This window comes from Sprattus sprattus (assembly GCF_963457725.1).
Source record: "Sprattus sprattus genome assembly, chromosome: 5".
Taxonomy (NCBI): Eukaryota; Metazoa; Chordata; class Actinopteri; order Clupeiformes; family Clupeidae; genus Sprattus; species Sprattus sprattus.
The window spans coordinates 30,385,656-30,406,632 of record NC_137924.1 but is presented as its reverse complement, the minus strand read 5'-3'; the positions used below and the strand labels follow the sequence as shown (position 1 = coordinate 30,406,632).

The window sequence follows — 20,977 nt, the reverse complement described above, 5'->3', positions numbered from 1 at the left end:
GTACATTTGACCCCAACAGAGAAGTTTTTAAAGCCCTTTAAAAATCAAGTGCCCTTCGAAGCCACCTCTCTTGGTTATAGATGCAAAGGGGTGATACAGACATATATAGCAGTCATGACAAGCAGGAGAAGCCTTTAGCTCCACGCAGATAATAATACTCACCTCTAGCTTTGTTAGATAATATTCAGTGAATTATGTTTAGAAAATGTGTAGAAAATGTGTGTTTTTGAGACTGCCAACTCAAGAAATGTTTATTTAACAACTCACGTCATCCATAGTTGCCTTGTGGTGGTACAATGTCCACTAGGTTTGATTGCTACCCGGACTCATAACAAGGTGAAACAACTCCAGGAGTGTATGAGCCATGGCGCGAACAAGCAAGGTAACGTTAGCGAGTGGACCATTCTCTGTAGTGCAAGTTGTTGTGCTTTGTGAGAAAAGTAACGTTATTACGAGGTGTCAGTAAAAGACTTAAGCAAAGGGCACGTTTAATACAAAAAGCTGTTGTTTGGGCTAGAGTTGACATAGTCGCTAATAACCAAGAAAGCTAGCCAGATCTGTTCAGTCTTACTGTATAGCTAAGTTCACTGACGTTACAGGGCAAAAGTTTTTAGGTTGTAGCTAGATAGCTGGTTATTGTAGGAAAAGCATGACAGTGTCATTGTTTCACATGCTGAATTTACTGATAGGTTAGTTGCTTATTGCAGTTTCTTTTTGCAACTTATGTTTCCTTGTTTCTTGCTAGCTGTCGCATATGAGGTATCATCGTTATCTTATCATCAATGAGTTATTGACGAGATATTAAGCAAAGATTGTAATTGACAAACGTTATGGAGAATGCATTTAGCGAATGTTGTGCATAACTACAGCATTCGTCCTATTAATTACACGAATGATGAAGTGTACATGTACATCCCTATGAGCGCCTCAGACGCGGGACATGCACAGACATGCTCAGGATGTGAAGGGGGCTTGTCCCAGTGCCAGAGCCACCTAGTGGAGAAATTATATAGCGAAATAGAACTCTTGACAGCAGTTCGATATCCTCAACTCAATTTAAATGAAAGCATTGGAAGGAGCAAATGCCTTTTAATTTGCTGTTGTTTTAAAATCATAATTTGTATGGATTCAGTCAGCGCTGGTGCTGTGTATGGATGTCGGCTTCTCCATGAGCAATGCAGCTCCTGGCCATGAAGCACCGTTTGAGCAAGCAAAGAAAGTCATACAGAAATTCGTTCAACGACAGGCAAGTATCCAAACATGTACCGCTGCTTCGAAAACACATTAAGATTTGTTCTGTCAGAAAAATTATTAAATCTATCCTTTATTTTTTAGCTGTTGGTTGTTGGATTTACATCTAATGTAGCTGTTTACGATGTGCGTGCAAATCCTGTAGGTGTTTGCAGAAACGAAGGATGAGCTGGGCCTTGTGCTCTTTGGGTCAGACCACACTAAAAACCCGCTGGCCACAGATGGACAGTATCAGAACATCGCCGTCCATAGACACCTCATGATCCCAGACTTTGAGCTGCTGGAGGAGATCCAAAATGATATACATCCAGGTTCTCAACAGGCAGATTGTATCCTTTCGGTTGATACTGAGACACTTGTGAAATTATTGTTCCATATTTTACACCTACCATGAAGGTAGTCCTTGTTCTTAAAGATACTTTTGAGTGAAACCACAGCAATCCTTCAACTTTGAAGTGAAACATATGGCATTGCTTCGGATACAAATATATTTGTGTCACTAATAGTTTTAATAACAGCATCAGATATTGTTTTGCTTCCTTTACTCTGAGTACATCAGGGTTGGATGCACTTGTGGTGTGTATGGACCTCCTGCAAAAGGAAACCCTGTGAGTAGGCACTGATATTAACAGCAATCAAAGGTTTTTCCCAATGACCATGGAACGCTTAGCTCAGGTAAGGTTGCTAAGATAATGGTCCATCACGTCTTTCTGTTTTTGTGCCGTAGGGGGAAGAAGTGTGACAGGTTAAACATTGCCCTGCTCACTGACCTGCACACCCAGGTGTGTGCTGACCAGCTGGACGTCATCATCAGCAACCTGAAGAGGGCTGGAATCACACTACAGTTCTTGTGAGTAGCCCATCTTGTGGCAGCAGGGATATAGACAAGGCAAGGCAATGCAAGTTTATGTACAAAGCACGAACAAGCAGAACACTGCTTCACAAATGAGCAGATAAAAGGACAGCGAAAATAAAGGATTGAAAATGTAGATTGCGTTGAATTTGTTCCAAATCAGCTGATGTAGAATAAGGGCAGTTTTAGTTGGTGCAAAAAGGTTGTGTATATTTTTAGATGTGTTTTAATGTTTTGCCAGGGAAAAAGCTATGTCAAGCCACAAATCGATGTGCAGCACACACATAAAAGTTGGGTAGCAGTGGGTTTAATGCTAGGCATGGGATCTTATATGCAGTTGTACAGTTTTGTGTGATTGGGTCCCATCTGCCAACTGACAGAGCAGTGATCCCTATTTTCCCCTTATGTTTTTATGCGCTATATTGGAATGTCAAGACTGACTAAAGTCCATTTTTATGTTAGTGGTTGTATTGATTTCAGTTTATCAGTTGTTGTGTATACGTTTGGGATAGATTTATAACGAAAATAGGATTGTGCAAGATTGATTAACTGATTGCATGACTGAATGAATGGAAAAGGCTCACATCAGCTGCAGTGTTCTGCCCCTGCGACTGCTATTGTTGTTTTTGCATCTCCTGTCCTGAGGGTTAGAACAGTGTGCTATCTTTATCCTCTGATTCACCTCGTCCTCTGACACGTTTCCCCCTGTGCTCTCTTAGCCTGCCGTTCCCTGCGGACACGGAGGATCCAGGAGAGGGGGGGTCGGGTGGGGAAGGAGGTTCCCGGCCGCCCCCCCACGGGAAGGGGCTCTCGCGGGAGCAGCAGAAGGGGCTGGAAATGGTGCAGCAGATCATGCACTCCCTGGACGAGGAGAGCGGCATGGAGGAGGTGCATGCCTTCAGGTATGACCTTGGCCCTCAGATGAAAGGGAGTGTACACCTTCAGATATGACGACCGAGATTAAATGTACACCTTCAGGTGTGCCATGCAACAGAGAGAATGGTGTAAAAATTTAAGTATGACCCCAGAAAGGAAGTATACAACTTTAAGAATGACCTCTGAAAAGATGTTAACTCTCAGTTATGACCATTGAAAAGAGGTGTGCACCATTATTTTGGCATCATGATCTTTGAAGTGGTGTGCACCTTTACACCCTCAGGTATAACTGATGACCTCTGACACGAGTTGTGAGTGATGAAGTCTTGAAGGTGCAACAGACTGTAGTGACTGAGTTGGAATGGGAGACACTGAAAACACAAATGCCCAGAAAAATAGCCGAATCCATGCAACATCTTAATGGATTTTTCTCAGTGGGCAGAACCTATCAGTTGAGCTCACTTTTATTTTCAGGGTTAATATAAAAACTTGGTTTATGCATGGGTCTCTTGTTTAAATAGATGCTCTTTATATCGTTGTGGATTTTCCTCACTGAATGCACTGAACACACACTGAACTAACACTGAACACACACACTTCCCCTATTGAGTATTACAAATGGGGTCCTCATTTGAACCCAAATGCATTGTATTCTTCAAAGCTCAAAGAAATGCCATTAATGAATTCATTCATCTTCATATGGGGCTTTGTCGTTGCTGCTCGGGTGAGGCAGATTCTGTAACGCCTGGCTGGGCACTTAGAAATATATCCGTGCAATTAGTATAATTAGAAGATACTAATGAAGAATTTGGATGTGCAATCATTTGGGGATGTCCGTCCCCTTTTATGTGAGAAATAAACAGTGACTGCTTCAAGATAGACCCCTCTTCAATAGCATAAGCTGATTGCATATTAAGTGATTACATTTTCTGCATTAGTCCCAAAGAATCAATGTCATTTTGCACATTATTCCCTAATTTAAGAATGGAATCAAGTTAAAGTCGCCTTCCTCATAGTACCCTCACCCTGACATCGTCAAGAGTTTCAATGACTTTAGTGCACTATATAGACAGCATCCTTAGTTACACTGATTCCATCTTTGGAAGTGACTTAGTGTGTAGAGTATTTATTACAACAGTTGGGTCCGGTCGAACAATTTATTAATTTGTGATTCGACAAGAGGAATACCGCTAGTATACTGCTAGTAATCACTCTGTGTGTGATATATATCAACAGTTGAATTGTAGAACGTCAACATTCAATTGAGTGACCATATTCGTTGCTTGGCAACCTTTCACGCCAAAAACTCAGGTTGAAATTATTTTTGGGGGGAAGATGATGAATGAACAAAATGGGAACAAACAAAAGTCAACACAAGGTTGTGTCTTCAGTTAGTCTGTAGTAGAACTGTTGTATGGCAGCCTTGTGTTGACAGCCAAATCACAGCTGTGGGGACATCCTTTACCAACCCCCCTGCCCTCATGTCATACTGCTTAAGTATTGACTCCAGTGTTTATGCTTTGTCTGGTGCAGTGAGGCCATCGAGAAGCTGTCCATCTTCAAGCACATTGAGAGGAGACCCATGGCCTGGCCGTGCATACTCACCATAGGCACCTCCCTGTCCATCCGCATCGTGGGCTACAAGGCTGTGAGTCGCCCATTATGTGTTTATTGGAGTATGGAAAATGCAAAAAAACAACAATGTAACAACATTACCGCCATGTTTTTGTATGAAGATTATAGCTAAAAAGCTGTTTATGTACTGTTTATTCTTCCTATAAAATAATGCGTCAGAAAATTGACACACATGTAGGTTATAAAACATATTAAATGTATTATATATATGCATTACATATTATAATTTGAAGCATATAATATCAGACACAGATCTTTATATTTCATTTGAGTCAATTCGGTTTCAGTTTTTTTCAAAAGGTTGTCGATTTTGTGCTCAACAGCCAAACAAATGACACCCATGCTCCTGAAACACCATGTTGATTGGCTAGGACTGTTTATAGCTTGTTCCGAGCTACTATGTTTGTTTGAAGGTGAACTTAGAGGATTTGAGGGATTTTCTCCTGATTTCTAGGCCACAGATGCTGTGACATGAGTTATCCATGCTTTCGTTTCAGTTTACAATAATATCCCTGTTATGCACAGGTCACAGAGGAAAAGGTCAAAAAGACGTGGTCCGTGGTGGACGCCCAGTCCAACAGGCGAGACGACGTTAAGAGGGACACTGTCTACTGTCTCCATGACGACAACGAGACAGAGGTGCAGAGGGAGGATACCATCCAGGGTGAGACTTGGGAGGCACAAAGGCATTAGGAACATGCTACAGGAACTACCCTTAGGATCATGCTACAGGAACTACTCTTAGCAACATGCTACAGGAACTACACTTAGCAACATGCTACAGAAACTCCCCTTAGCAACATGCTACAGGAACTACCCTTCAGCTCTGCAGTCTTAGTCATAGGTCTGCTACACTACTGTACTTGAATTAGAGGGTGAAAACACTCATTCAAACATGTGAAAGTCAGTGAAATCTAAGTCTTATTTGGGAATGTTGAATTTCTCGTCATAAAATAAGTATGTTAAAAATGTACTTGAAAGCTGTAGGATTTTATGTTTTAAGTTATGTGAAATTTTATTTACAGTTGGCAAGTATGCATCCAAAGAAAAGAAAACATATGACTGAGTTCTCCTCTCGTTTTAATATCACAACTGGTGGATGATGCAGAAGTAATACTTAAAATCTCATATTTAGTGTAAAACACCGGTCTGGTCAAGGCTGTGTGGTTTTGGATGTTGTCTAACTTTTGGAAATGTTAGATGGAGGCACAGAAGGTTCTGATTATTTATTCCATTTTCCTCTGACCCACCCCCGCCACACATCAGGTTTCCGATATGGGAGCGACATTGTTCCTTTCTCCAAGGTGGACCAGGAACAAATGAAGTACAAGTCGGATGGAAAGTCCTTCTCTGTTCTCGGCTTCACCAAACAGAGCCTGGTAAGGCTTGGCCACTAGGGGGAGCTCTCATTTACATGTCAGCCTTTGGAGATGATCCTGGTCTATGACCAAACAGAATGTCACAGTATAATTGGTTCTGAGGTTGACTTTGTACTATCCCTGTGTGTGTAATTTAAGTCACACCAATGCATTATATTTTCCATGATGTGTGCAGTGTGGATTGACAGTGGTATGTGGTAATTTTAAACTATAATCGCAAGGCTGTGAAAACATTTTTCAGAGCTAAACAAATTGTTTCGTCCTTCTGTTATCGATCGCGTTCCAGCGGTGTACACATCTGCTTTCACACCACATAGAACAAAAAAAATACAGAAACAATTCATAGAATGCAGAATTTGGGTTTATTAAAGAAGAGCTAACTGTCTGTGAATGGTACCAATCAAGTATTACTGAACCGTTAAAACATCCGCTTAATTTCTGCCTAGAGTTGCGGTCTAGCAGGACAACAACCAAATCCTGTTGCAGAAACGATTTTAACAAGCAGGGCTTTGTGCAGTTTAATGTGAACCGTCTGGAAAAAGGTTTTTTGTTATGACTGTTTGTGTGTTCTCCCTCAGCCTGTTTCTCTGTTTGTCCTCTGTGAAAGACACTCGTTTGTGCTAACCCGCCTGGCCGTGTTGTATCGGCATCTTTTCATGCAGATTAATCGCCACCATTTCATGGGCAGTCAGGCCATCAAGGTCTTCGCAGCCAGGGATGATGAGGTGAGTACACAAATCAATGGAGAGAGAAAGAATAACTTCCAAAACTCTTCTTTACATCATGGCCTATGTTAGAGAGCAACCCCGGGGTGTAGAGCTAAACTGGTATCATATGGACGTCCTGGGGTCTGTGAGGAAGTCGGATGGGACCACGCCAGTCCATATCATCAACCCTTTTCCAGTTTAAGCCCATTCTAGTCCCCCCCCCCATTATCTGTGTTGCTAGTGCTTAGGTGACTGACACCTGCATGTCTCCTCTCAGCATGCCAGCGTTGATGTTAAACCATTGTCATTATCACAACGTGTATGGTATCAGGAATGCAGTGCTTATGACACCGTTATGCCAATGATATGGCTGAGGTTTCAATTGAAGTATCACCTGGTCATCATCAGTGTCATGCTCCAGTTTTTGACACCCCCCCCCCCCCCCCCCCTCTGAATGGCAGAACCAGACTGTACAACTTCAACATCTCTTTGTTCACTGAGTAATCATGCAGGCCAGAGAGCTTGTGTTCAGGTGAGTTACACCTGTGTCTATCCTCCCAGCATGCTGCTGTCGCCCTGTCGGCCCTGATCCGCGCGCTGGACAGCACAAACATGGTGGCCATCGTCAGGTACGCCTACGATCGCCGTAGCAACCCCCAGGTGGGCGCTGCCTTCCCCTGTGTCAAGGAGAAGTACGAGGTGAGTGTGGGTGTGTGTGTGTGTGTGTGTTTGGCTCTGAAAGAGTATGTCATTCCTGGCGAATCTTTGATGAAATGCCAAAGTTGTTTCCTTGGGGTGGACTTTTGTGGAATGTTTGTGGGGGTCTTTGATGTGTGGGTGAACTTGATGGATGGGGGAGTAGGTATGTCTGGGGGTCGTAGTTAAGGTGGGGGCGTGTAAAGTGTAAATGCCAGGCATGGGGTGTCTTGCTGACCATGGCCATCCAAATGAATCTAGTCTATGGGGCACTGGCTCCAAACCCCTGGTGTGTCAGAGCCTAAGGATAGGGGTCAATTGATATGGTCTGGAATGTGCAACCCATCACTATCTAACAGGTCAAACACATGGAGGTGGTTTCCCCTCTCTCTACTGCTAGCCTCTGCTCCTCTGCAACATCTATGGAAGTCTTATTTAATTGTTATTTTTTTTACTTTTATGACAGTGCCTGATCTACGTCCAGTTGCCCTACATGGAGGATCTGAGGCAGTTTGCCTTCGCCTCCCTGGAAAACAACAAGAAGTTTTCACCCACGGGTAAGTAGGCTCCTGGCCCGAGGCCCATTCCTCCGCTCTCTTATGTGGGAAACACATCAGTGTGTTTGCTGTTGTTGTTTTTGTCCCGCTAGTCTGGGCAACAGAGCTGGCCCTGGGGTAATGGAAGAGACTCAGCGGGGCACAGATTTGTAGAGTGATTCGTCCAGTTGGATCCAATTTAAAGCTTTCAAAGCAAGTGCTCACACAATTGCTTTGAACTGGTCAATTAAGTGCTCAGTACCCTGGTGAAGACACTGCAGTCATCTATGTACACATGTGCAACCACTGGTACACAGTAGCCTTGTGAAGACACTGTAGAAGACACTGACACTGTAGTCATCTAAGGACGTCTGTGGGGTTTACGGCGTGGGTCAACCCTCTCTGATATTCTTGTTGACTGCATTTGCTGACGCTCTTTTGGTTCTGTCTATTTGTCTCTCTCTCTTTCTCTCTCTTTCCCTTTCTCTGACCTTCTGTCCCTCACCTCTCACCATCTCTCACTCTGGACTTACTCCCCCCCCCCCCCTCTCTCTCTCTCCCTCCCTCCCTCCCTCCCTACCTCTCCTCCTCCCCTCCTCTCCCTGTGTTTGTGCACCAGAGGATCAGCTGTCTGCAGTGGACTCCCTCATTGACTCCATGATGCTGGTGGAGGAGAATGAGGACGGAGAGAAGGAGGACCTGTTTAAAGTCAACCACATTCCCAACCCACAGTTCCAGAGACTCTTCCAGGTGCTCCCCCCACACACACACATCATGGATGTACTTATGCAATCTCCACACACACACACACATCATGGATGTACTTATGCAATCTCCCCACACACACACATCATGGATGTACTTATGCAATCTCCACACACACACACATCATGGATGTACCTGCAATCCCCACACACACACACATCATGCATGTACCTGCAATCCCCACACAAACACATACTGGAGTCAGGATCCTCATGGTTGATTAGATATCCAGAGTGCCACATTGTGTACTGACTGTTAAAAATGTATAAAAAGCTCTGTCTGATATCAGTGTTTTCAAAAGCTGTGTCTGATTTTGGTGTTTTTCTGTGTCTGATATTAGTGTTTTCTCTGTCTGATTCTACGTACATACTTTAAATCAGTCAGCAGAACAGAATAAAATCTGTAAAACTAAAAAAAAAAAACAGCCAAGCTTTTAAGCTGCTGGAAGCTCATGGAGCTCTACTGGGTCATGTAATTGGTTTGGTTAGCTCTGGGTTATTTGTACGACTTTTTTAACATCTTTAATGGAAGGGCCCCTAATGGCCGAAACAAAAATAAAATCCGAGATTTGACAATTGCTGGGGATGCTTCACAGAAAAACAGAGGTTATTTTCACAGCGTTTAATTTAGCTCTTAGTTCAGTCAGTTGCACACTGAATGTATTTAATGTAACCTCTTCAGACCCCCAGCTAGTTCAGTGTTTGTACTAGCTGGGGGTGAACCCCGGGATATAGCCTATAAAGACACATATATATCAAACCAGTGTTGAATGTACACTGCTTAACACTTGGATAAATCATACTCACAATGTACTCCCATTTGACTCTGGTTTTCCACGTTGTGTATTTGACACGGCCTCCCCCCACCCCACCTCAGTGTTTGCACCAGCGGGCGGTGCAGCCGGGCGCCCCGCTGCCCTCCATTGAGCCGTGGCTGAAGCGAGTCCTGGAGAAACCCCAGGCTCTGGAGGCCCGCTGCCATGCCCCGCTGGAGGAGGTGAAGAAGAGGTTCCCTCTGAAGGTGGTGGTGCGCAAGAAGGAGACGAAGGCCGGCGCAGACGTGTTCGGGAACGGGTGAGAACCAGGAGAGGAGAACCCGGGGTTAAGGTCGAAAGCTGCTACAGCAGGTTTTGGGCTAAAACTGGCAATCTAACTACCTAAAATGTATGCAAAAAACCTTGCAAACACCAACCAGAAGTTCATAGTTCATAACCTGGATGGCTAGGGGAGACAGTCGATGTGTTCATCTGTCCATGACTATATACCATCAAAGTGACTTTAAAGATGAAACCAAAATTAGTTGCCTATAAAAACAAACATCAAAAAGTGAAAATGTGTTGCATAATGTTGCTTTACAATTCCAAAAAGGTCTTTTCTGAGGTCTGGAGGCATTTAGCACCTAATAAATAATTCGACAGTACTATGTTAAGAGTCTTCAGGGGCTCCAGAAGACTGGGGAAGGGTGTAGCGAAAACATTGTTTAACTTTTTCAGGAAGCAGGTGTCCGGTTTCAGTCATAAATTATCAGCATTCGGGGGACTGGGGTGGACTCGAGTCAGAAAGTCTCTGGAATGGGTCCGTCGGAAAAAGAGATGGGGAGGGGGGGGGGGGGGGGGGGGGCTAATGAGTTGCGGGCTGTGGGAATAGACTGTACCCCTGGGAGGGTGCTGTGGGAATATGCACCTGGTCTCTATCTTCAGACTGGTTTGGGCGGCAAGACAGGAACTGGCAGCTTGTGAAAAAGGCCTTTGTTTACATCATGGCCTTATTCTTTATGGGGCCAAATGGTGGAAAGCTGATGTGGGATCAGTCGCTCTGATGTTTAGATGCAGTTTCTTGATGCGGTTTGTGCTCGTCCTTACGCAGAGGAAAAGTTAGAGGTGATTTTCTGTGCGTTGGTTGTTTTTTAGGAAAGAGGAGCCAGATGCTAAGAAGGCCAAAGGGGACGAGGAGGAAGACTACAATCTGGCCGAGATTTCAGAAGGCAACATCACATCTGTAAGACATGGCATTTATAACTATGTATATACAAGAATATGTGTGTACAGATACATATTATAACATATGTATAATCATATTTCCATTTGTATATTATGCATATATTGTGGTAATTAAAATACAAAGGAAAAATACTAAATACTAAAAGACAAACTGCTTCTTTGTCAGGTGGGAAGTGTGGATCCAGTGAAAGACTTCCGTGCACTTATTCGCCACAAGACGCTTCCCTTCGGCGAGGGTGAGAGTGCATCTCATGTGTGATCGTATCCGCCTGGAGCATTGTACTGTATAGTACAGGAAATGTATGCCTGATGTGAGCAGTGAAAAAGGCTTTAGTTCCCAAGGAGCACAGACAGTGCATGTATATATTTTCATACATTTGATATGTTATACACAAAGATGTGTGTGTGTGTGTGTGTCTGTGTGTGTGTGTGTGTCTGTGTCTGTGTATGTGTGTCTGTGTGTCTGTGTGTGTGTGTGTGTGTGTGTGTGTGTGTGTGTTGAATTGCGTATACAAACTCCCACTGGACTCTGAAACCCTTTGAGTTGCATCTCATTCAGCATGAGTGACCCTTTTCTCCTCTTCCTCCTCTTCCTCTTCCTCTCTTTTGTTCTGTGTGCTCATGACAGTCTGCCAGCAGCTGACCCTCAGAATAGAGCAGTTGCTGGGCAACAAGAGCACACCCTACTACATGAAGGCCATCACCTGCATCCTGGCCTTCAGGGATCAGTCCATCAAGGTGAGCATCCGCAGGCAGAGAGGCCAGGGACCAGCAGCTAAACAACCAATCAGCAGTTAGACCACTTGACATCGAGACTTACACGGACCAGCTGCTGACCAATCAGAAGTTAGACACTCGTCACAGAGACTTACAGGGACCAGCTGCTGACCAATCAGAAGTTAGACACTCGTCACAGAGACTTACAGGTACCAGCTGCTGACCAATCAGAAGTTAGACACTCGTCACAGAGACTTACAGGGACCAGCTGCTGACCAATCAGAAGTTAGACCAGTCATCATCATAGACACAGGGACCAGCTGCTGACCAATCAGCAGTCAGACACTCATCACAGAGACTTGCAGGGACCAGTGCTAAACAGCAAGTAGTTAGACCAGTCAGCACAGACATATTAGGAGCAGCTCAGCACAGACATATTAGGAGCAGCTCAGCACAGACATATTAGGACAAGTCATCAAAGACACTGTTGTGTGCATTGACTCAGTAAAGACATGAGGAACAACACTGACTAAACAGCAGTTTATAACTCAATGCATTTTATTTGATTATTGATTATTTGAGTCTGAGAGCATAGTGAATAAGAGAACAGGATGTGTTGAGATTTACACCGCCAACCTTCCCCTTCAGTCTCCCCAGTGTAGAACAGTGGCGGATGCAGAACGTGACAGTTGGGTGGGCGTGGAGTAAGTCTGGGTGGGCCTAATCATCACCACTTCGCTAAAATGTATAATGCCTATGTAATAATTGCCAGCGTTCAGACATACCACTACCTTATAGGGGGTTTAGGAGTTATCGACCGATTTTTTTTTTTTTTTTTTTTTAAACTAGCCTGTTCAACGTGCAATTTCAGGGACGTAACTTGGGCGAACACGAGTGTAAAGAGATGTATCCTACAGGATTGTTCAGGCCTACTTATGATGTAGGCTACAATACACATTAAGGGTTGCCACAATACGTTTGAATAAAAATACATTTTTTTTGTTAAGAGTTAAGACTGACTTGTTAAAATGTTTAATGGGCAGGTGGTGACTCATAAGTATGAAAACGGACATCATAACTGATAAATGTTTGCGAATTGAATATGCTATCCACGTTATAGGATCTATTGAGCATGTAAACGTCCCAATCACAATCTGTAAATTGAGCAAGAACTTGTATTTATCACTGTTGAAGACAGTAGCCTACGTTTTCGCGATCGATGGTGGGCTTCCCTTGACGCCACTGGGTCAGAATCAAAGATCTTGGAGCGCTATACGTGCGTAGCTCTCTATGATCTTAGGTCAGAATTGTACGTTCGCAACAGGTGGGAATCCCCATCAGTCAGTTCTGTATTAATTCAAATAAATGCACAGACAAGGCTTCCTTTGCTGGAAAATAAAGACATTTTTTTCCCTGCGAAAGATACAAAACATTCTGAATATCGAGGCTACCGATTGATAAACACAGGTAGGCCTAACACAGTTCACAAAACATACCCCCCACCATAAATATACAAGATTACACTAGCCTATAATAGGCCTACAGTCAAGTAGAAAACATCTAACTCCATAAGTCTCGAACACAGTAAATTCAATTTCGCCGAATAGCGGCTAACAACATACAAATGTATCACAGTTCAAAGTGTGTAGTGCAGTGTAGTAGGCTATAATACGGCACCAAAGTCCATCTACCGTTACCGTACCGTATCTAACTACAATAAAATAAAACATTCACCATTAGTGACAGTATATTTCCCCTTCAATGTCATAAAAAGAATAAGTTAGGCTACTTTGCGCATAGGCTAGATCTAGGCCTAAGTGATGTTGTTGGAGGAAGTTTTTGTTTCTACTGATGACAGCAGATGCAGTCAGCGCCTCGTCTGCTGCAAAGTGGCTGTTCCCATAAACCCAAACGAATGTTCGTAATTCACAATGTTTTACCCTGAAGAAGTTGTATTAATGTTTGTTGTCTATCTACTCATTATACATTGTTTCACCAAAATCAGTTTAATTGATATAATACTGTGTTCATTTGTGTACTGTGTTCATTAAAACAGATTTTAGCAACCCTTAATGTGTAGCCTATTGTAGGCTACACGATAGGCTAACTAGATAGGCTTGCGCGTTTATGCAATTCACATCGACCAGCAACTGATGCAAGCAGCCGTGGTAAAACAAAAAATGATAAACCAATTTTTTTTTACGTAAAATCTGGCAAGGGAGTTCAGCGTCTTTGGTGATGAGACAGACTTCGATCTGCGATACGTCAATTTATCGCAGTGTCTAATTAGGGCGGGCGAGTAGTCAATCTGGGCGGGCATACGCCCACCCATGCCCGCCCGTGGCTCCGCCCCTGGTGTAGAACCCACCCTGCGTCCCCATGACTGACGCCATATTGCATCATAATCACGCCTAAGCTTCTTAAGTGTGAAGACACCTGGGTCCCTGAAGCCAGAGGACTTCGCTGTCTAAGGGGATACGCTGTCTACAGCTGCAGAGGCCCACACAGTTAACAACGGGGTATTTGCCAGCGGTAATTGTGAGCTGCTACTGTAGACCAAAAGCCTTAGAAGGAGCACTTTCTGGAGCAGAATCGGCTGTGTTTATGTATTTAGGTGAACACTGTTGAATGAATGTTCTCCATGAATGTCATCAGTTGGTGGTAAAGTGAAGTGACATGGCCAGTCCGTTTATTAAAGCAGCAAATGTTTCGCAGAATAGTTTTGAACTTCAAGCGTACAGCACAAGCTGGCAAGGGTGTGTGTGTTGGAAGGAATCTCAAAGGAAGGAGGAAACTCAAGACTTCTGTGTGTGTGTGTGTGTGTGTGTGTGTGTGTGTGTGTGTGTGTGTGTGTGTGTGTGTGTGTGTGTGTGTGTGTGTGTGTGTGTGTGTCTGTGCGTGTGTGTCTGTGCGTGTGTGTCTGTGCATGTGCGTGTGTTTCTTGGCAGGCTGCAACGGCTGAACTCTTCAACAGCTACATGCAGTCCCTGAAGAGAAGTATTCCAGACAGAAGCCTCCAGGAATTCTGGGATTTAGTCTCCTCAGGTGGGCCGTAGGGGACAGCACTGTACTGTCCGTCTTCCTGCTCATCTGACAAACTCATCAGGTCCTCTTCTGCTTAGTCCAGCAGCTCAGCAGTGAGAGGGCTTAGACAGACTCTGTCTACAGGAAGTTGAGAGGTCTTACTGAATGCAGAAAATTGCACCGAATGAAAGCATGTGGTTTAAGTGAACAAGGCTGTGACTGTTAGTGTAGTATTCCAGTGTTAGTCACAGACTTACAGACTATTAGAAGGGTCTCTCTGAGATAGATCTGTCTCTGGACTACTGCAGACTCTGCTCAAATCTGAGTGTATCTGTTGTAGTCTGTATAGCTGTTCATTTGTTAATACTGTGGTTGTTTACCGTCCTCAGTGTCTGTTTGTGTTTGTGTTTCTGTTGTTTTATGCAGATGGCCTGACTTTGATCAGCAGAGATGAAGTGGAGGGAAGCTCTGTGTCCAAGCAGGAGGCCAATCAGGTTTGCCGTTTTTCTGTGTGCTTCTTTCTGCTCTTATATAACAGTGGTCTCTCTTCTCATGTTACTTAAGTGCAGTGGTGCTGACTCACACGCTAAAAGATGGATGGACACACATACAGACACACACACACAGACGTATGCAGACACACACACACACACACATTCACACACACACACACAGACACACACACAGACATATGCAGATGCATACACACACACACACACACACACAGACGGATACTGACACACAAACAAACACACACACAGATGGATGCTGACTCACGCACACACACACAGACACATGTAGACAAACAGAGTTTTTCTTTCCACCCAACCCCAACATCTGGCTGGAGTTGCTTGACGAAGAAGGCCAAGAGCTACTTCCCTGGAACAGCTTAAGCTTGAAACAGTGCATGTATAGTTGTCAGTCGCCACTGCCCCAATTGTTTCTGTTCAAGAGATTTTAGACAGAACCCCTGTCATACAGTTCTGATTCCACGGAGCTCTGTTCCTAGGAAGCAGTGTTCTTAGAATTCCTCTGGAGTAATAGTAATAATACCAGTCCCTTCTTCATTTCTCTTCATTTTTTCACACACACTCTTACACATCGAGGGAAACTGACACAAACAAACGTACGTACGTACACACACACACACACACACACACACACACACACACACACACACACACACACACACACACACACACATGAACACACACACACACACACACATGATAACACACACAAGAACACACACACACAAGCACACACACACACATACACACACATTAACACACACATAAACACATAAACACACACACACACACACAAACACACACACACACACACACACACACACTCAATAAGTGGCTATAACTAGAATGCGTTTCGTGAACGAACTGCGAGAGTGTGCTTGCTCTGTTGCGGCCATGACAGAGAGAACAAGTGCCTTGGAATTAGTCTCTTCCCCTCCTAGTCTCCTAGAAGAGTGAAGAAAGTAAAGAAGAGTGGAAGAAGGAAAGAAGAAAAGAAAGAAGAGTGGAAGAAAGAAAGAAGAGTGGAAAGAGTGAACAAGAGTGGCTCTGGACAGTAAAGAGAGAGTGAAGAGGGAAAATATTGAAAGAAGGAGAAAAAAAAGTGAAGCAGAGAGATGGAGTGTGAGAGAAAGTAGAGTGAGAGGGATAGAGAGAAAGAAGGAGAGAGAAAAAAAGTAGAGTATTTGCAGGGCTCTACGCTAAGGTTTTTCCCAAGGAGCACATGTGAAAACAAAGAAATTTAGGAGCACAGCAGGTTTTTTTTACGCGGAAGCAAAGCATGTCATACTCATTTGCGACCTATAGTTACAAACATTGTATTTTCCAACGTTTAACCCCATTCATGTTCAGTTATTCCAAAGCAATTTAGCTGGTAAATTGATCAAATTACTGCATTTGTTCATACAACGCTTTGGTTGACCTCTTATTAATTGTTATTAGTAGTATCTTACATAGCCAGCTTTACTTAAAGTTTATTGTAAGATATAGCTTGTTTGACTTAATGCAGTTAGAGTTAGACTGTAGGTCTAGTATCTAACGTAAGCAACACTTTTACTGTATAGCTAGAGAGCACGTGTATCACATTGGTTTATAGTCTGTCAAATTAGTTCTAGTTATTGGTGTTCGTTGGCATAAAAAGTTAGTCTTCTCTTATAAGCCTATAGTACATCTGATTAGAGCTAGCAACCATGAAAAACCTCTTCTGAAACTAAGAAGGATAACTATGACTAAATGTGACTAAAACTAATATGCATTTTTGTCTTAAGACTGAATCTAAAATAGCTGCCAAAATTAATACATCTCAGTGTTCATTTTGGCATCTATTTTAGATTCAGCAGCTATTTTAGATTCAGTGCATATTAGTTTTAGTCACATTTAGTCATAGTTATCCTTCTTAGTTTCAGTCTAGTTTTCGAAAACTGAGCACACTACAACAGCTACGCTGTGTCCAGGTACATCCTCAAACGTTTTTCAGTTAACCTAATGATTCAAGGTCTCTCATGAATCATTACTCCCAGGACACAGGTTAATGTTAACTCACGCTATCGGCCACAACAAGTTAACCATTCTTTCAGTATAAGCAGCTTTTGCATAGCCCCGCACAGCTAGGATAGCTCACGTTACCGTAGTAGGAATACAAGCCTTAGCTCACTATATCCACACAACTAAATTCATGAATTACTTCACAGGTTTACTTAACAACTTGAATTAAGGAAAATGATCCCCCGTTACGGCTAGCTGAAACTGCCAGTGGATACTCCCGTTACGTAGTGTTAGTTAGCCTTTAGCCCCGTACTCAGATGTTACAGCCATAGACATGTATACGTAGACGCCGCCTCCACTGCTTCAGCCCGTTGCCTCGGCGAAACGCGTCGCCGCCATATTGTTACAGGAGCGCTCTGACGCCAGAGGTCTGTCAAACGTGTTAAACAACCGCAAGTTGCCAGGAGCTGCGGTTTATCTGGATACAAATCACGATAACCTTTTACATTTCGCAACCAATTTCATGGAGTATTCAAGGGTTTATGCTCTACGTGAAGTGTGTGAAAAAGATTTGCCTCTACATTACTTTGAATCTCGCTAGTTAAATCGCCAGTCATTCATGTGCATGGGTCTATGATAAACGCGCACCTGTCTTGCACAGCTCGTGCACTTTGAAAATACTGAGAAGCTCTATAAACTATTGAAATAGTGCTTCTTTAGTTACTACGTATTGACCATCATTAAGAGAAAGAGCATACATCAAATAGTGAAATACTGGCAGTCAGTGTGTTTTTCATAGTTTAATAGTTCCTTTTCAAGTATGTGCATTAAGAAATGAATGACTGTGCATTAAGAAATGTGCAATGGAATAACATATATATGATATGTATAATATGTGATACAACATAATATAATATATTTTAAGTATAGGTATATATTCATATTCCACAAAATCAGGCTGCACCACATTGCAAAACTGAGCACGCTGCAATTACAGACTGGCAACAGTCGAAAAAATACGATACTTTTTAAAGGGTTCTAGCCTAGATTAAATTATTATATTATATCATATATTGTGTGAAATTCTATATTGTGTCAATTGCACTGCATAGATCTGAAAATGTTATGAGCATGATTGTATATGTCAAATTGTACAAATGTACAAATATATATATATATATTATATAATATGAATATATACCTATACTTAAAATATATTACATTATATTATATTGTATCACATATTATATATATCATATGTTATTCCATTGCACATTATACTGAGTCATTATATTATATTGTATTATATATATGCTATGTTATTTATATTACAGTTCAACTATTGAGATGTGTATGTATATATTGAGATGTGTATATTTTTACTGCTATAGAAATATATAGCTTTTTTTGTAATGTTGATTTGTGAAATAACTGTGTATTGGCAATTGCACTGTTCAAGGTTTCTTAATGCACATACTTGAAAAGGAACTATTAAACTATGAAAAACACACTGACTGCCAGTTTCTCACTATTTGATGTATGCTCTTTCTCTTAATGATGGTCAATACCTAGTAACTAAAGAAGCACTATTTCGATAGTTTATAGATCTTCTCAGTATTTTCAAAGTGCACGAGCTGTGCAAGACAGGTGCGCGTTTATCATAGACCCATGCACATGAATGACTGGCGATTTAACTAGCGAGATTCAAAGTAATGTAGAGGCAAATCTTTTTCACACACTTCACGTAGAGCATAAACCCTTGAATACTCCATGAAATTGGTTGCGAAATGTAAAAGGTTATCGTGATTTGTATCCAGACAAACCGCAGCTCCTGGCAACTTGCGGTTGTTTGACACGTTTGACAGACCTCTGAAGTCAGAGAGCTCCTGTAACAATATGGCGGCGACGCGTTTCGCCGAGAAGCAGTGGAGGCGGCGTCTACGTATACATGTCTATGGTTACAGCTGCTTAACACAGCTAGGATAGCTCTGCTTAACACAGCTAGGATAGCTAACGTTACCGTAGTGGGAATACAAGCCTTAGCTCACTATATCCACACAACTAAATTCATGAATTACTTCAAAGGTTTACTTCACAACTTGAATTAAGGAAAATGGCGTCTCCAACGTTAACGTAACGTTAATTTATATGTTAGCTGCTACGGCTAACACTATCAGTTTCCATTAAAATTTCAGTCAGTACACTGAAAATGCTGCCATTCAACTCACCTTAACGAAGTGGAAATATGGTAGCTAGGTTAGAAACTGTAGTTACTCTTATTCTTTCTCAAAGTTGAATTGAGAGGGACAGAGAAATACGGTTCCTCTTATTCTTTTTCAAAGTTGAATTGAGAGGGACAGAGAAAATGCGGTTCCTTGGATTTGGCGGAGGTGTCAGTGAGAAGCACAGGTGCAAGCCAGTTTAATGAGCCTATTATGATGTCATAATGCACAGAGTTCTGCCATGCAAGTCTATGGAGAAAAAAGGGGATGAAAAAGAGGAATAAAAAAGGAGTGGCAAGGAGTACCGCCACGAAAAGTCATAGCGGCTTGCACCGGATCGAGCCGGACATTTCGGTGTTTGAATGGCGTCTCTATCTCAAACGGGCGAGGAGTAGTTAGCTGCAAGAAAAACGGGGAGAATAAATAAATAAAGAAAACTTGACGATAACAATACTGTGCTTCCCTTCGGGCAAGCACACTAATAATAATACCAATCCTTTCTCTTCAGTTCCTCCTGTTGGAGGAGAAGATGGAGGCGGTGGAGATTCCAGCGGCGGTTGACACAGGAGACGTAGATGATCTGGTGAGTGCATTCCTTCCCCATCTTCACTCTAAACAGTAGAGCGCTGGAAAGCACTCCAATTTGAGGCGTCAATGTTGGAATCATTTCTCACAATAATATGAATACCAGAACAAAAAAATATATGTAAAACCTAATCTTTAAGGGTTGCACATGCTGCTTCTTGGTTTTAGAGTTCAGGGACACTGTCATAATATACCGGATCATTTCTGATAGCTTACCTCAGCTAGACTATATCAGTTCATTGTTTTACTGGAATACGGTTTGGAATCCCTCAGTTGAAAACAGCCTGACTGCTTCCTGGCTGACCTATCAGCAAGTTGAGAGGACTTGTGTAGAAAATCAGCTATTCGCTCGTTGATACTGTTGAAAATGAGCACGGAAGAAAGATAAGAGTAGTGTCTGGGCAGATGAGCTGAAGGCTAAACAGTCCCTTTCTCGGCTGCACTCATTTCTGACCCCCTGCTAACCCCAACGAAAAAACCATCAGCGAGTTTCCAGACCACAGAAAACGCTGTGAAATTACCGGACAATAGCAAGGGGCTGCATGTTTGCCCCCAAGCCCTCCTGGGATACTGCCTGACTCTGGCTCTGATTAATGCTGGAAGTCTTCATCCATATTCAAGGTTAAGGGCCTAAATATAGACTCCTCCAGCGCAGGCACAATGGTCAGAGCACACAGATTGTCTTCGGTCAGATGCTCTCAGAGGACACTCATTACTCTTCAATGAGATATAAGCAGAAGAGGGGGTGGCGGTGCTTTTGATCTGGGAGCAGAGCCAGGCGCTAGATAATAATTAATTATCCAATGACTCCTCCTAATGTTGTTTTTATTTTTTTATCTCCTCAAACAGCTGGACATGATGTGAGAGCAGAGACGTCTGGACTTCTGGCCAAAGCACTGGAGACTTTAGTCTGCACACCAACAGTTAAAAACAGAGTCAGCTGTGCCTTCTTCAACCAGACTGTTGCTCATTCAATAATGTACTGTTTGTTTGAAGGCAACTAACATGGAGAGTTGCTCTCGTTGATTTGCGTGTCTGGAATCTCGTCTAGCTGTCAAAACTGAGAAGATGTGTTGTCTTTTTTTATGTGGGTCTGTCAGCTTATGATGATGTAATAAAACTGACCGGACATGGCGATGAGCGAGCCTGTAGTCATTCAGGTGTGTGCGTGTGTGTGTGTGTGTTCGCGTGTTCGCCTGTGCACGTGCTCTGCAGAAGT

At 42.8% G+C, this 20,977-nt stretch overlaps 1 protein-coding gene across 1 annotated transcript; it reads left to right on the top strand.

Moving 5' to 3' along the window:
• Window positions 1–345: 345 nt before the first annotated feature.
• On the top strand, window positions 346–20,784 carry LOC308365349 (X-ray repair cross-complementing protein 5-like). The gene is made up of 21 exons (XM_080838739.1): window positions 346–382; window positions 1,133–1,246; window positions 1,397–1,580; window positions 1,811–1,859; window positions 1,979–2,101; window positions 2,824–3,006; window positions 4,514–4,628; window positions 5,141–5,279; window positions 5,882–5,994; window positions 6,657–6,719; window positions 7,263–7,400; window positions 7,864–7,954; window positions 8,553–8,683; window positions 9,575–9,771; window positions 10,608–10,695; window positions 10,864–10,933; window positions 11,326–11,435; window positions 14,363–14,459; window positions 14,865–14,932; window positions 19,682–19,756; window positions 20,608–20,784. Exons 1-21 carry the CDS (start codon window positions 365–367, stop codon window positions 20,620–20,622), a joined length of 2,181 nt encoding a protein of 726 aa, XP_080694865.1. The 5' UTR covers window positions 346–364; the 3' UTR covers window positions 20,623–20,784.
• The last annotated feature ends 193 nt before the right edge of the window (window positions 20,785–20,977 follow it).

Excerpts from the sequence above, each read along its gene's own strand:
- LOC308365349 (XM_080838739.1), top strand. Across the intron at positions 5,280-5,881 it reads GAGGGAGGATACCATCCAGG|GTTTCCGATATGGGAGCGAC; the intron begins GTGAGACTTGGG and ends GCCACACATCAG. Across the intron at positions 11,436-14,362 it reads TCAGGGATCAGTCCATCAAG|GCTGCAACGGCTGAACTCTT; the intron begins GTGAGCATCCGC and ends GTTTCTTGGCAG.